This window comes from Bubalus kerabau, chromosome 10, assembly GCF_029407905.1.
Source record: "Bubalus kerabau isolate K-KA32 ecotype Philippines breed swamp buffalo chromosome 10, PCC_UOA_SB_1v2, whole genome shotgun sequence".
Taxonomy (NCBI): Eukaryota; Metazoa; Chordata; class Mammalia; order Artiodactyla; family Bovidae; genus Bubalus; species Bubalus kerabau.
Window position 1 is genome coordinate 77,822,595 of NC_073633.1, and position 16,610 is coordinate 77,839,204.

General features: G+C 43.5%; 1 protein-coding gene and 1 long non-coding RNA gene across 2 annotated transcripts; one reads left to right on the forward strand and one right to left on the reverse strand.

Annotated features, from left to right (window-relative positions):
- The first annotated feature begins 247 nt into the window (after nucleotides 1-247).
- On the forward strand, nucleotides 248-11,482 carry LOC129621624 (uncharacterized). Its single transcript, XR_008699569.1, has 3 exons — nucleotides 248-440; nucleotides 10,555-10,677; nucleotides 11,354-11,482. It is a non-coding gene; the product is annotated as an uncharacterized LOC129621624 (long non-coding RNA).
- LOC129621623 (homeobox protein SIX4) lies at nucleotides 3,062-15,189 on the reverse strand. Its single transcript, XM_055538246.1, has 3 exons — nucleotides 14,228-15,189; nucleotides 10,783-11,471; nucleotides 3,062-7,412 (listed from the first exon to the last, which is right to left on the reverse strand). Exons 1-3 carry the CDS (start codon nucleotides 15,100-15,102, stop codon nucleotides 6,616-6,618), a joined length of 2,361 nt encoding a protein of 786 aa, XP_055394221.1. The 5' UTR covers nucleotides 15,103-15,189; the 3' UTR covers nucleotides 3,062-6,615.
- Between the last annotated feature and the right edge of the window lie 1,421 nt (nucleotides 15,190-16,610).

Here is a 16,610-nt window from a genome sequence, read left to right on the forward strand (position 1 = left end):
GAGAGTTGGACCATAAAGAAGGCTGAACGCCAAACAACTGATGCTTTTAAACTGTGGTATTGGAGAAGACTTTAGAGAGTCCCTTGGACTGCAAGGACTGCCAGTCAATCCTAGAGGAAATCAACCCTGAATATTTATTGGAAGGACTGATGCTGAAGCTGAAGATTCAATACTTTGGCCATCTGATGTAAAGAGCCGACTCATTGGGAAAGTCCCTGATGCTGGGAAGGATTGAAGCCGGGAAGAGAAAGGGAAGACAGAAGATGAGATGGTTGGATGGCATCACTGACTCAATGGACATGAGTTTGAGCAAGCTCCAGGAGATAGTGAAGGGCAGCGAAGCCTGGTGTGCTGCAGTCCATAGGGTCACAAAGAGTTGGACATGACTGAGTGACTGAACAACTGTGCCCTGCTCTACCAAGTGCCAGAGAAACAAAGATGTAAGTATCGACAGGCAAACATATAATTACAGTGATGTGATAACTGTCACATGAAAGGAAGTTATGATTTCTTGTCTGATCACAGAATCAGCCATGAACTATTCTGTTTATGACACTGAGACAGAGCTTCCTGGAGATATGACAAATAGCCTGGGAGATCGGGTAGGTAATAAAGAACCTGGTCCCTGTGGGGAACAGAGTCATGTGACTTGGGTCTTGGAAGCTTTGTATGTTAAGGGGCTTAAATGGTATTTCATAAGCAATGGAGAGCCACTGAAGGTCCTAAACTGGAATATAAGGCTGGGATAAGTCTTGAATTCTGAAAGTTCTATCCAAATATAGTTGTAATGTAGCCTAGAATGAGGACCAGACACTGGATACCTAGCAGGAAGAAGCTGCAATAATTCAGTCAAGAAATGCTAAGTGCCTAAACTATAGCAGTCACTCTAGACATGGAGGGGAAAGAACTGGTTCAAGTGACAGTAGAAGAGCAGATGTGTTGATGTAGTGATCTGGTGAAGGAGGTGGAAAGAAAGGGACAGAAGATTGCAGAGTGAAACAGATTTTCTATCTGGCCAATGGATGAATAAGAAACACAAGAGTAGGGAACAGGTTTACAGTGAAGATAATAGTTTAAATATTCATATATAGTCATAATGACTAGGACATTCTGAAAATATCTATTAGGGAATTGGATCTCCTAGCCTGGAGTTCAGGGCACAGGTTCAGGCTGGGCCAATCACAGCAGGGAGCTGGAAGCTTTCACTAAAAGCAGGAGGTAGTGGAGACAGAAGGTTTAGAGAGCACGAAATTCTAGAGACATTTGTGGACAAACTGCCATACGTGCTTCAGGAGCTCCTGACATATTTCCTGTCCAACAGCTTAGGACAGTATGACTTAGTTCCCTAACTCTTGCCCTCCACTTGCCTGCCACAACATTCTCCAAAGAATAGGCCGGTGATACTTTAAAGTGGAAGTCACATTATGTCATTCTTTGCTTCTTAGAATCAAATCCAAACAATTTGGCACAGACCAATAAAGCTTACTCTACCTGTGATCTGGTCCCTGCCTATCTCTTGACTGGATCTACCCTCACATGGCCCACAGAGTATGTAACAGTGTGATCCAGCCACGTGCTTCCCCTCAGGGAAGCACATTGTTGTTTTCTGTGACAGGAATGCACTTTTCTAGGTCTTGCGGGTTGGCTCCCTCTCAAGGTTCAATCTCTCTTCTGCAGTGTTACTTCCTCAGAGACCTTCCTTGACCAGTCTATGTTCCTACCTCTACCCATTCCCCATTCTCAGTCTCCAAAACCCTGTTATTGACTATATAGCATTGACCATTATCTGAATGTGTTATTTACTATCTACTGTATAGGAAATGGTGAGATACAAAGGTAAATGTCCACATTTATTATTAAGGGAAACTGGAAAAGTGGGACTGAATCACATAGCTGAAGAGCTTGAATTCCCATTGAAGGGTTTTAATTGGTTAGCTTCCAAGCAGCTACAAAATATGTTTGAAATAACATAATTTTAATCAACTATACTCCAATATAAAAAATCATTTGCCACTAAAAAAACTGAAGTATATCAGTAAATCTTGTCAAATGTTTTTAAAATGTTTGGTTAAAAAATTATGAAATATAATCACTCCATAATACTCCGACCCTATACAGAACTCTGAGACACTACAAACTTCAACTGGTTTAACTACATAGAAAACTTTTAAACAAATGAATGACAAGAATATTAAAAAACTCTAGAAATAATACCTGAAGTTAATTTGATGACTTTAGTTTTGAAATAGAAGTGTATGGTTGGTCCCAATCTACTTTATTACCTTGCTTCCTCTTCATTTCAGTGTGGGAGGCATACAACATCAAAATGTCATTAATTTTAAAATGAGCATCAAAGTGTACCAAGGCTGACTCTTCTACACACTCAGTAATGCAGTTCTATCCATAGTTTTAAGCCAATCACTGGTGGATCCAACTGTGGTATAACCAGACTTTGGCTGATGGAAGTGTTTTAAAGATGGGGCTATACTGCTGCTGCTGCTGCTAAGTCACTTCAGTCATGTCCGACTCTGTGGGACCCCACAGACGGCAGCCCACCAGGCTCCCCCATCCCTGGGATTCTCCAGGCAAGAACACTGGAGTGGGTTGCCATTTCCTTCTCCAATGCATGAAAGTGAAAAGTGAAAGTGAAGACGCTCAGTCATGTCTACTCTTAGTGACCCCATGGACTGCAGCCTACCAGGCTCCTCCGTCCATGGGATTTTCCAGGCAAGAGTACTGGAGTTATACTGAGCCCTTTCAATAAGGCTTGGGAATGGAAAGGTCCTTGAACCTTTCAATTAACTTCACTAAACCTTAGAGGGTATCAGATTCAGATTTGGGACACCCAAATGAGTAAGACACATTTCTTGGCTTGAAGGAGGATGCAGCACAATTAAGTGAACTGGGTAATTTTGTGTAAAGGTCAACAGAGATTATTTTCCCCAAATGACTCTTCTTATCCTTATACTTGCCAGCCTATGAAATGTTTGTGGATTTTTGTTTTTTCTTTTCCTTACTCTTCTCTGCTTTCCCAGGGATAAACAACTTTTCAACATAATGTATGTATAAATATAAAGTTTATTTAGCATAGTGTTTAGAAAAATAAGTTCACATCATTTCAGAAAACAAATAAAACACTTAACTGTCCAGGCATAAACCCCTATTACAGTACAACATACATACTTTAGATCTCTTTGGTTGGGTAATTAAGCACAGAAATGTTCTGGGACATGCTCTGTGTGCCATCACCTAACAGTGCAGTAAAGACTCCGTTACCCCACCCCATGATATACATTCTGTATAGATTTTCTCTTTGTGTAAGGCACAGTAAAACCATATTGAGTATATAACTGGTTGTCTCTAAACATACAGTACATGCAACAAAAGAATAAAAATTTTTGAGAACCCTGAAAGCCAAAAGTCACATGCTATATAATTTTGATTAATAAAATGTAAGGTGGTAATAAGAAATTAACATGAAATGTATCAATTAGATACAAAATAACTGTTACGCTCTAAGTTCTAGGAAGACTTTTAAAACATCTTCTGTAAAATGTAGTTCTTCTCCCCACAGCCTTCCTGAATTATTTATATTTTTATGATGAGATGATCTGTCAAAAACATTTTAAACAATGAACAACTTATGGTTATACACTAACGCACACTTGTCTAACATGTAGTCGAGCAGGCCGCAACGCCTACCCAATAATCTAGCTCTGAACATGCAAGACACAAGGGCATATACAGGGAGATTGAAGGTCTGTGTGCAATTTAACTATGGATTTTATCTATGGCTATAACATCTACTTGCCTTTCATAACACAAGAAAGGCAATGAAACGTGTACAATTCAGTCTTTTCATTACTATGGATACATGTGAGCTATAAAGCAGTACAACACAGGTGCTCTTGCTTGACTGAGGGACAAATGCATGTTCTCTTTATTAAACAATAGATTGTCCTTTATTGGATGTAACTAAGAGCTAAATGCCATATTCTGACTGATAAGAATGCATAGAGAGGCTCACATTGAAAATCCCGCAGCCAGCAGCAGGGGTTGGGGTTTGAAGGAGAGTTGTTTACCCCCATTCTGATTCCTCTTTGGTGATCATTAGAGGGTCATTTGCAGCATCTTTAAGCATTGGTTTATGTAGGAGAGAAATTCTGCCAAGGGTTCTGAGTCTGGCCCTTAGCAATGCAAAAAATATTTGCAATTCTGTACAGGAAGATCATGGGGTTTATCTGATTTCATTCACATATATATGGGCTTCATACCAACTGGCCCTTATTTTACTGAAAGAACAGAAAAGAACAGTAAGTTCTTTATAATGTGCATTGATTCTTACCTGGTATATTGTGTAGCTACCTGGAGTAATTGTAGTGGTATAATTACATCATGTTAGAGTATGAATAGGTTTCCTAGGTAAGTCTTAAGTTTTGTGCTATCTTTTTTCTTTCTTAAGGTAGAAAATAGGAAGAACTGTGAATAAAAGAGAGGCTTATTATATTTTTGGAAGACAATATAAAACTTTTCTAGTTATATATGTATAACATATATAACTTTTAAACTTTCCCATCTTTCTTACTGGATGGGTATTTTAAAATTAACAAACTCTTGATATCTGCAGCAATCAAGTGGAAAACATCATTTTTATGTAAACTACACTATAGAACCATGTAATTAATCTCAGTAACATGATCAGCACACACCCAAAGAAACAAACAAGCTGTATAAGTAGTGGTGGAGTGGAAGAGAACTCTAAAATGCCTGACATTGTAAAACAAAACAAAAAACGTAATTTCAGCAGTTTAGGAACATTCACTAATTCCATTAAAAAATGAGATCTAAGTTCGTTATCAAAATGATGGAGGAGAAAAAATATGATGGGGGAGGAATTCTTCAAAGGGCTCTTCATGTATGCCTGCAAGTTCCATTTGCAATAACAACAAAAGTGAAATCCTCTATGGCCCTTACTCAACATGCTGGACTGACGAGCATGCAGAGATCTAGAGTGGACCCTTTGTTCCGATCTTAAAGAAAGCAAGATGTGATGACATCTTCATGTTCCACAACTTTCGGTCATCTCTGAAGAGAGAATTTCCTCACTTTTCTTGCTTTACAGAGACCAGAGACTTTACTCACTACACAAATATATTTGTATTATTACATCTTCTCTTCAGAGTCTTGATAACTGTATAACCACAGCTCACAACATTATCAAACAAGCTGCTTCAGAAACCCCCAACAGATTTAAAGAAGATGCGATAACATAGTGCAAACAACAGTCATACGTCATAATGCAACAACTGATTCAAAATAGAACCAAGTTTCAACAAGACATAATTCTGCTCATTAGAAGATACAAACTCTTTCCTTACTTTAAAATGGTTGTTTTCACAGCCTCCAGAATTGGTTTTGTGTGGTAGTCTGTAATTGTTACTTTTAATGAAACATATCAACAATAATTAGTTGTTCAACCATTTGCATCATAAAACATTAAGTGAAACTTAGTTCTTCAGATTTAAAGCAATTCTGTGAAAGTAACCCTGTTGGATAGTAGAAAAAAGTCATCAGTGCTTCTGTTGACACTTCTGTACCTTAATAAGAATAAAAAGGCCACAAGGTAAAAAGGCACGTAGAATTCTATAGAAAATATATTTAAATGAATAAGAGAGTTGCTAAATAAAGAACAAGAATGTGAAAAAAAGTACCAAAATTCCAATAATGGGAGTTAGATTTCCTGTTTCAGTGTTATTAATATTGACCTTAATAGACTTCTGATAAAAATCATTACTTTTAAAATCCTACAAAAATTAAAACTTTGTTGGAAATAACTGTTCACTTCCTGTTCAAACAATAAAAATAAATTAAACAGTACCAAAACATTTTTTTCAGTTCATAGTGTCTGAAGTATAAGAGAAACATATACAGCATAAATAAAATTCACTGTAATTACCCAAATCCTTGCTTATAGGACTAATATATTTACACTCATACTGAAGGTTGTTTCAGTTTTCTTAGTGGAGTTGTGAACTTTCTCAGCCACACTAAACTATTAGCAATCACATTTGGAATTGTATAGAGACAAAGCAAGACTTTCACAAAAATGCTGAAAAACAGAAATGCATATATTCAAAAATATATCCTTAGAATTGTATGAAGTACCACTTATGCTTCTTAACCTTACCAATGCCCATGGAGTAAAAGTAAACAAAAAGAACTGTATTGTTTCTAATGTTCTGTAGTGATATTTAATTTTCTACCTTAAGTGTATACATTTTTAATTTAAAAAACTACCAAGTTCCATTTGACTTTAGAATTAAGTCAACCAAATGATACACTTTGACTTCTTGATATACTTCATCTCTGATGTCTGTCTCCATCTATTGAAAAGAGAAACAAAAGGCTGTAGTAATGCAGTTCTACTCCTGCATATTTAACTGTGATCTTCAGCATATTTAACTATGATCTTCATGCAGATCAATCCAAGGTCTCTTGAATGCATTTACTTGCAAAACTAATGTTTCCCTTCAAATGGAAAAATGCTTTATGTCCTCAGGTCTTCATGAAAAGATTTGCCTGCTGATGCCAGGGGGAAAAAAAAGGAAATTAAGTTTACAAGTCTTGCATATCTTCATCCAATTGGACAGTCTGGAGCTTGGCAAGCTCTTTCTTGTCTGTTTCCAGGTCTTCACAGACAGTCTCCACCATGCCGTCTAGGACATACTTGGATTTGGAGTCCAGCATCATTAAGTTGCTTGTTGTTTTGCTCTCAGAATTTGTTAAGAAATTTTCTTTTATGTTAGCTACTGATTGCATAACTAAATGATGTTCTCTGACAAAATCCTGGTGTACTGTTGGGGAGGGGTGACCCACCTGGTCTTCACCTGTGGGAACTATTTCCCCAAGGGCAGCCTGGGTCATGGGTACTGATAGTAGATCTTGACCAGAAATAAGGGAGCAGTTCTGAAGAGTTGCATAGTTAGTGTTGTTGACTGACGTCACAGTAGATTTGCTTGCCACAGGTGCAGACATTGGCTGGCTATCAGCAATGTCAGGGTTTAGCTCAGTGGGATTTAGTAGGGTTGGGGAAGTCAGGGAGAAGTTGTGAGTTGGGGATACATTAACTAATGAGGAGGACAGTGGGTGGAGGCCACTTCCCGAGATACTTTCAGAAGATAGGTTTGCATTTACTTGTGCATTCTGATTGGCGGGCATCAACTGAGAAAACACCAGGCTCCTCTCCACGCCCTCCTGTTTAACAGATCCTATAGTCTGGCCTGAATTAGGAACAGTGTATACCACTGCACTGGGAGCAAGAGAGCTCAAGAAAACCTTTCCTTGTTGGACTGTGGCAGACTCACTTGTAAATGTACTCCCATCTGAAGTGCTTGAATTTACTGAAATATTACCTAAAAAAAAAAAAAAGTACAGCTTATCATTGATGGAACTGATAAGGAAAGAAAAAAGTTACTTTTTTACGCACATGATTTTTCTTGAGCACTTACAACTACAGATTTCCAGGCTCTGCTCCTGAGAGTCTGACTCAGTAAGTCCCAGAGCAGGTATATTTTTAACTCCTTGAGTAATTCTGGTGACGAAGCAGGAGCAAGAACTACTGGCTTAGAAATCAAATGTGAAAAAAAATCTTTTCCAAGTTCTAATTTCAGTTAAGTTTCTGGCTTAGTATTGCTAAGACTTGTTATCTCTCAGTTAGTTAAATAGTTATTGCTAGCTCTGCCAGTTAGAACTAGAAAACAAATGCAAAAGAGAATGCCTTTGTTCACGACAAGCTCAGTAACTGACATAAAATATAAATGGAAATGCAAAAAATACCACAAAAATGAGTTACCCTGGGGCTTAAAGTTAACCATATAAACCTGTACAGACAAGTTGCAATCTTTCACCAGACTAACCATAAAGTAATGTCAATAAAACATTCAATAGATTTTTCTTTTTGTACTAGTTCTGAATTTTCAGTATTGTAGTGATAGAATTAATGATAATAATGAAATGTGCTTTTAAAAATACAGATCCAACAGCATTAGAACTAAAGCTAATGCTTTTAAAAAGGGTTTCTATCTTTTGAGACTCTCATTATAATGTTCTGCAGAGACCAGAAGTAGAAAAAGAAATATAAGTAGAAAGCTGAGATGTTCAAATCAGCTAATTTAAGACAATGCAGATGAAGTAGACCCGCCCCCCCACCCCACCCCTTACAAACTCCCACCATCAGATAATACCCTTTTCCTCTGAGCCTTCACCTAAGTATGGGGGAAAATGGCAATTATCTTGCCATTTAAGGAAAGGTGGGCCTAGGGGAGTTTTGTGACAGAATAATTCAAATGGGAAGTTTACCTTGATCTTGAATTAGATGTGCAGTAGATACTCTTCATTATTTTGAGAAAATACTCCAATGTTAAAGTAAATATTATTTTGAGAAAACAGTTCAAAGTTAAAGGTAATTCACCTAAAACATTTCCCTCCTTAAATTACTAGAATAATTGTGATTATGTTGCCACCTATATTGATAAATATCATAAATATATGTATGTCTTCCTAACATTTTTAAGCATCCTAAATGCAAAGGCATGTCTTTAAACAAACAAAAAATGAAAACTTTATTTGAACTTAAGAAAAACATTTCTATTCATGTTTCAGCTCTTTTCTAACATAAATCTTTGTTTCAGGTCAAACAAACGAAAAAGGCTTTAAAATTCTTGTTGGCTACTAAATTGCAGCAAAAGACATCTGAAATAGATGTTTACTTTGTTGTGTGTTTGTGAAATTATTTGCCAGTGTATATGTGAACAAAGTGATTTGTTGTTTTTGGATAGGGCCATATATAACATAACAGATGTGACATTTTCTCAAATTGCTATTGCATATAAGTAAAATAATGTTTCTCAAAGTTTTTATATTATGAAATACATACGTGAAGGGGAAAAGCAGTTGATATTTAAGTACAGTTGCAATTGAATTAGAAATTGAACAATAATTTCAAAATCAATTTAAAAAACCCAGCTGTGAAATGATCTACAAAGTATGATTTTACAGTGATATTAAAAAAAAGGGCTTATCTTCTTAGATTATACAGTGAGTAAAATGTAGAAATTCTGCTTTTCTATGTAAATTTCAACTACAGAAAGATAATCTACCTTGTCTAGCCATCTCTAAGAAAGGCATGGTATCTATGAGAAAGGCTGACTCCCCAAATACTTTACTAAGAACTGCAATACACAATTACTCTAAGAGAATGTTGCTTCCTGGACCCATCTGGTTAAACTTATGTCTTCAATTCACCCAGACAAGTCTAAGGATTGACAGCTCTGTCATTTGATCTTAGCTATTTTAACTGAAAATGCTGTTCTTATTCACACTGAATGTCTTATTGTAAGAATTAACAATTAGTCTGTAATAATTTTCCATGGCAGCACTTCTTTAGATTATGTATGAGAAGTATTCCTGCCTTTCTCTTCCCCAATGTACACAACATGCTTTTCTGCTCAAATCTGTTGTCTTTAAAATGTTATCTACTATTTGGAAATTTCCTAAAGAGAGAAAAAGCGTTAGATCCATATTAAAGTATTATACAACTAAGCACTTTGGCTTTCTCTGTGGTTTGACTATTTTTGCTCTGTGTTGGATAGTGACTTAGCGTAATCTTTTCTACAGCCTGAACAATGAAGAAATAAATAGCATGCTGAAGGACTGTTGTGTGTTACTATACTACCATTTTACCCAAAGAGAAACAAATGTGCAGAATGGAATTCACTGCACAACAATATTTCCATCAGTACCTCGAACAAACTGAAGCAGACCATAGTTGTAGAAAAAAAGAGATTGAATAAATTGATTTTTTTAAAATAAAAACATTTTACAGGAAGCTGATCTTTAAGGCAAACAGTTACTTATTTTTGTTTCGGTAAAAATTTGGACTTTCAGATTTGCTTCCACAAAGGCAAAATATGCACTAACACCTCCTACTTCTGAAGTCAGGGGGCTCTTCAACCTCCATTCTAACCATTCCTGTTTCTATAGAAAAACAGTGACACAAAGCTCTCCAGATTTGCTTAAAGTCGCTGAAGAACTGGCATATCAGGCTCAGGTCCTCCAAATTTCATCTCAGTGCTTTCTTTAGGAGATGTCTTGGTAAAGCCAGAAACATAAAATAAGGCTTACAGTTGCCTTCATAAAGAAACCCACACATTTAAGAGGCTAGTATACATGCAGAACAACAAACAATCATATATTCCTCTGTTTTTCCTTTAGGTCTGTTAATCTTACTTAAAGGAGGAACATGAATCAAACACAAATGATCCAGTCTTTTTAGCTCGCTCTTCTAAAACACCTTTTGCTCAGATAAATGATGCTTAGGTGAAGTGTACACATTCTTACCAACTGCTTGGCTCATTTTGTGTTCTTAGCAATATTATTAATTTTTAATCTTAAAATATCAAGCAATGGGTTACTGTGTAAGTACCGATTGACTTAGCATATTTCTATAATTGTAGAACTGGCAGGACTCACTGTGAACTGTATTTTTCCATTCAGTTGTTGGGAAAATAAAAGCCCACCCCCATGATGCGAGGGAACCAAGCAAGCTGGATATTACATGGATTTTGTGAAGGAGGAGAAACAAATCAAGACTATTCTGCAGCCGTAGCAGCCAGTAAGGTACCCGAAGACTAATAGCAATCTATAGCTCTCACCAAATGCGTCATTTACAGCAGCTGGCTAAAACATTCACTGATGCATTATGGTACCAAATAAGACTTTTACCTTGTGAAGCTGCCACTGAAACAGGAGGCAGCTGCAGTGGAGAGAATCCAATGCTCCCATTAAGGAACTGGCTGTTTGCTCCAGAATTGGGGATCTGGACGATGCCATACTGGTTAATTTGCACTGGTGTGGTAAAAGTCACCACAGAGCCTCCATCCTGGGAAGCCACTGTTTGAATACCTTCTCTTTTCACCTCGGCGCTGGGTATCAGCCCTGGGAACGACACGGGAGCACTGGGACTATAGGAGGTGGTGGCTGCTGAGTTAGCTGAAGAGCTCTGGAGAACTTTGAATTCCTTCACATCCTGGGAGGTAGACCCCAGTATGTCAGTCATGGATATACCATTGCTCATAATGTTTGATGCCATTTTTGGTGGGTTCAAAGATACTGTCTGTGTATTTCCCACACTTAATCCATTAAGGATAACTCCATTGGGTCCCTGAATGAAAGAATTACCATTAAGGAAGACAGGTGAAGTACTTGCAGGTACCAAACTTCCGTTCAATAAAACTCCAGAGGAGCTTAACGATATTTTAGAATTTCCAATTTGTTGCATATATACTGGCTCCAGGTGACTGGAAAGGCTGAGGTTGGTGACACCATCAGATGAACCCGAGAGCTGATGAGGAGACAAGTCTTCATGACCCTTGCTGGATTCATCTTCAGTGCTAGGATTGCCATCTGACTCACTGTACAGAGGAGGAAATCAAGACATTCAGAAAGTCAGGGGCATGACAAGGTACATAGCGCCAACTGTTTGTAAAACCAGCCTCGAACCCCATTAAAAGCTGTGTCTAAGGAAAGTACAGCAGAAAATCTTTTAGTCTTGCTTTAGCTATGAGGGATTTCAGCAGATTTTGACTAGGGTATCTAGGAAGAGGAATTCTCCTATCTCAGTCACCTTTGCTAATAATAAATTCAGAGAACGCCCAGAGATCTGAAAGATGTAAATTCAGCTAACAGGATTTACAGAATTGTATACTTTTTTTTTTGGTAGCACTGAAATTATTTCTTACTGTTAAAAATGCTTCTACCTATAGCATAGGAAAAAACTCATCAAAGGGGTGGTCAATCATCTTGCTTTAGGAACTCTTTCCCTTCCCTTCAAACCAATTCAGATAAGGGTGGTTTTGGAGGTAAATGAAACTGTCAAAGGAGCAGGAGATGGGAAATACTGGCTTTTGTTTGCCAGTTAATTAACGAGAGATCATATTCTCACCTGCTCCCAAACTTCTACTCCACCAGATTGACAACTGTTTCATTCAACAAAGTGGCTGTTTCAGAACTGTTATGTGCAGTCGCCTTTGAATCCAAAGGATGCCATAAGGGCCTATTTAACGAACACCAGCCAGTGCCCTGGGGAGGTGGGAGGGAAAGGATGTGGGTCACTCAGTGGCCTTGTACCTATCAGACCCCTTCCCCAGTACCCTCAGTTCTTCTGCTACCAAAAGAACTGGTTGCAGACCAGACTGTGTTCCTCACCTCTTCGATTTTGGGGGAAATACCAAATCCGGGGAATGGTAGTGGTGGGGGTTTCCCATTTGGTCTGAGGCTGGGGTGGGGGGGGTTGGGGGGATGGGGGGTGGGGGGACGGGGGGTGTAGAACAGCGGCCGTTTGGAGCGCGGCGGGACTTGGCCCAGCAGAAGATCCGACATCCCTGCAGTGCCCAGCAGTCGGTTCGCTTTCATGCCTTGGGGAGGGGATTACTCGGGCTTTGGGCTGCGGGGCCAGGAGCGCAGAAAGCGCTTTGATTTACGAGCTGAGGCTGAGCCGCCGTCGCCGTCTGCGAGGGTGACTCACCGGGGGTGCGGGTGGGAGGTAGATCCGGAGAGGGGCCTCAACCAGGCAACTGGGCCGGGGGCGGGGGTGTGGAGTGGGGAGAGAAGCAGGCTGAGCGTGGCGGAGGAGACCCGGGGAACGCGCCGGGGAGTGGAGGCTGCAGGGCAGCTGGACTGCGCGCCGCTCCCACCCCCCGACCTGGCCTGCAGATTCCGTAGGCGATGGGATCCGCTGCCTGAAGCAGGCGCGGGGGCAGGTGGCGTGGAGTTACCAAGGGGCCTTCTCCGGGTCGCCCCGCAAGTCTGCGGAGGGGTGCACGTAGGTCGGGGTGCACGCCGGTCGCGGGGCGCGTTTTGTTTTGGTTACCGCCAGGCCGGGCTCGGACACCGAGCCTTCCTCCCTGCCTGGGGCGAGGAATGCCGGAGCCGTGGCTCGTGGCTCCCGGCCCCGCGGGAGCGCAGGGCAGGAGCGGCCCACAGCGGGCTCTGGAATGCGCCGGGCGATCACCTTCTCCCGGCCGGGCCGGGCTCCCCAGCTCCCAGATTCCTTCCTACAGCAGAGCCTACGAGCTGCTTTTTGGATTCTTTCTCTCCTGTCCCCGCGGGGTTGGCTTTACACTTCGTCCAACAATACAACACAGAGACTCTCAGACTAGGTGTCTGACTCAGGAGGACGTACCAAAGAGGCGGAAAACCCGGTATTTTCAACCAGTTGGGAAAAAATAAATACCTGGCAGTCAAAAAGTTCAAACCCGCCAGGGTGGGCGCTCAGAGAGGTGCGGAGTGGATAGCGCCCCCACTTCTTTCCTGCCTCCCGCCCGGTGCCAGCCTGCCTCTACCCCTCATCACCACGCCAGGAAGGAGACACGCAATTGTCCGGGGCCAAGGAAGCAGTCCCGCAGCCCCACCACCCCCGAGGCGCTGAAATCCGATCCGAAGGAGTTCAGAATCAGGTTTCAAAACACCGCAGAGCCGAGCCGCACCAACACCCCACAGTTGCCGCGGCCGCGAAGGGAACCAGCGAGGCCAGGGTGAATGATTAACTCTGTCACATAAAACCTCGACACCCCCAGACCCCCTTCTGCGCCGCCAGCCCTCCCCCCGCCCCCCCGCCCCGTTCTCCTTCCAGAACGGCCACGGCCACCTCCAACGCGGGCCCCAGCCGGCCGAACCCTGGGGGTCCGGGGAGCGCGCGCGCGCGCTGGGCTGGCGTGACCCCTCTGAGGCGCAGACCCGGCCCGGCGCTGGCAACCTCCGCGAGCCTCGGGCGGACAGGAGAACTACCGTTCCGGCGCCTACACACGCTCCTTCGCCCGGACAGAACCGGAGAGAGAGTGGCAACTTCAAAGCCGGCGGGATGGGGGTGGGAAGCCGGGCAGTAGTGGCCAGCCGAGGTGGGGGCGGGGACTGAGACCTAGGCGGGCGACCAGAAACTTCTGGGGGGAGGTGGGGGAGGGTAAGGAGAGAGGTTCCCCCGCCCCTCGCCCCCCCAACCCCCCGCCCCGCGCCCCGGGCCGGGGAGAGAGGTGGGGGGCGGGGAGAGGTGGGCAGCCGGACCAGGCTGGTGGGGAAGGTAAGCGCCATGTTTGCGAGCACTTGGAGGAAAAGAAAGCTGGGAAGGGGGTGGGGGAGAGGAAGGGGGAGGAGGAGGAAAGTTGGCGCTCACCTTTTGGACTGGGTCTCGGAGGGGTTCCGATCGCGCTGCCGGCGGTTCTTGAACCAGTTGCTGACCTGGGTGAGGGAGAGGCCGGTGATCTTGGCCAGGTGCCGCTTCTCGGCCGGCGAAGGGTAGCGATTCTGCTTGTAGAGCTCCTTGAGCGCGTTGCGCGACTTCTCCTTGAAACAATACACCGTCTCCTCGCCGTCCCAGATGGTGCGGGGCAGGGGGAATTTCCTGCGTAGCCGGTACTTGTCCACCGCGCCCAGCGGCCGGCCGCGGGCTCGCTCGGCCTCGGTGTAGCGCGCCTTGTACCAGAGCTGCTGCAGCAGCGGGTGGTTAGCCGACTCGAAGCTGTGGCTCTCGAGGATGCTGTAGAGCTCGGGGTAGATGCCCTGGTGGAAGGCCACCAGCGCTCGCGCCTTCAGCAGGCTCTCGTTGCCACGTAGCAGGTCGCTCTGGGGCAGGGACCACAGGAACCGGGCCAGGCGGTCCAGGTTGCCCCCCTGCTGCAGCGCCTCGCACACGCAGGCGACATGGTCGGGCGAGAAGGCCAGTGGGGTCTGCGCGGCGGCGGCCGCGGCGTGGTGGTGCCTGCCCAGAAGTTCCGAGTGGAGTTGTACCTGATCCACCGCCGCCCCGGCCGCCGCCGCCACTGCAGCCACTGCCCCTTCCTCTCCGCTCACCCTGGCGGCGGCAGCCGCGGCGTCCCCCGGCTCCAGAGGGAAAGGGGCTGGAGCCTGGGGGCTCAGCCCCGCCGCCGCCGCCGCGCCCCCCGCCACTTCTCGGGGCGCCTCCTGCCCCTCCGAGGCGCTTTCCATCCCATTCTCCTGCTTGATGTCCGCCGCACTTGCAATCTGCCCGGTGGGGGAGGAAGAGGACATTTTTTTGTTGTTGTTTATTTTCCTCCCTCCCTCACTCCCTCGCACTCTTTTCCTCTTTCTTTTCCCCTCTCTTACTCCTCCTTCTTCGTCTCCCTCCCCCCTCCCCCCCTCCGGAAAGCCCACTCCCTCCCTCCTGGTTTCGGCTGGATCTGGCCGATCAGGTTTCCCCCCGGCCACGCAGTCACCATTAAGATAGCTGCTAGAGCAAAGTAGTGTAAAAGGATAGCTGCTTTCTGCCGTTCCCCCAACGTGACTCCTCCGGTTGCTGCATACTATATGGCACTGGCGGCCGGGCCGGCTCGGCCGCGCCACCCCATTGGCTATTTCGCATTCAGAGGGAGGAGGAGACAGTTTCTATCCCTGTCTATCACCCGCCTCCCACTCCACCCCTTGCAGTTCCCTCTCCCCTGACCCCCAGGCACCTATACCTGAAGGAAAACACCGACATTCTTTTCAGGCCCTGCTTCTGGGCGGGAACGTGCCTAACGTGGCCTGAAAACTGGACAGAAGACTCTTTGAAAGAGAGTCCCTACGATTCCAATGGGAATACTAATCGTGTGACCTCAAGGTCTGGATGCTAGATTCTTAACAAAGAGGCCACCCTCAGTATCTAGATGACAAAATTTCAGCTTCCCTGCTTTCACCCTCCTTTCCATTGTCTTTATTAAGGATTTTGTATTGAAAAGGGTCAAGAATAAAATGGCACTAGGGAATGCCCTATGGGGGAAGCGTTCACAGTAAATTAAAATTCCAAAGGAGGAGGGATGCTTGGAAACGGTGTAAATAGCCCACTGAGAACACAAAAACAAGAAGCCTTAAAAAAAAAAAAAATGTTTTTAACCTTAAGTCACCTGGAGGGCTGGCAACCCAACTGAGATGAACCTGATACAACTAAGTATGTAGACTGTTTTACCATGTTTATCCTGGGTCAGCAGGGTAGAAGAGATATAACTTGTAGATTATAATAACAGTATGGAAATTTAAGCTTCTATATGAACTTCTTTTAATGGAAGTGTATGAATAGTTTTTTGGAGACGATCTTCCTGGTAGAAACCAATCTCTATGTGCAGGTGTCTTGGAGGAGATGAGTCCAGGATCAGCAGCCATTTCCACAATATAAACAGATGGGAGACTGCCCTCTGGTTTGAGGTGAAGTGCCTGAGGGTGTGGAGTCTGCTGCTTTTTGCAGCTATGCATCTTTCCTTCATAGTTTGCATGAGGTTTTCACTCCCAAAAGAATGAACCCCTCTCTCCTTCTCTGATTACTGTGGGTCACTTGGATCTACTTGCTGATACTCATTCTCAAAAATGCAACATTTTAATGACTTCGTCCTAACCTTTACTTCTAGGTGGCTTTGTTTTGTTTCTGCTTCCCAATTACCTGTAAATGCTCACTTCGGCATATTTTGAAGCAACTGTTAGGGTCACCTGCTATGGTATTCAGCTTGATGAGATTTTCCTTTTTTGTGGACAGGCTGCATTTTTATTGCTGGTCAACAATCAGGTCA

What these genes read in the sequence shown, in the direction of transcription:
- LOC129621623 (XM_055538246.1), bottom strand. Translation starts at nt 15,102, where the DNA reads ATGTCCTCTTCCTCCCCCACCGGGCAGATTGCAAGTGCGGCGGACATC. An exon ending in TCCGAGACCCAGTCCAAAAG is followed by an intron (nt 11,472 to 14,227) that starts GTGAGCGCCAAC and finishes TCCTCTGTACAG; the next exon opens with TGAGTCAGATGGCAATCCTA. An exon ending in TTCAGTGGCAGCTTCACAAG is followed by an intron (nt 7,413 to 10,782) that starts GTAAAAGTCTTA and finishes TTTTTTTTTTAG; the next exon opens with GTAATATTTCAGTAAATTCA.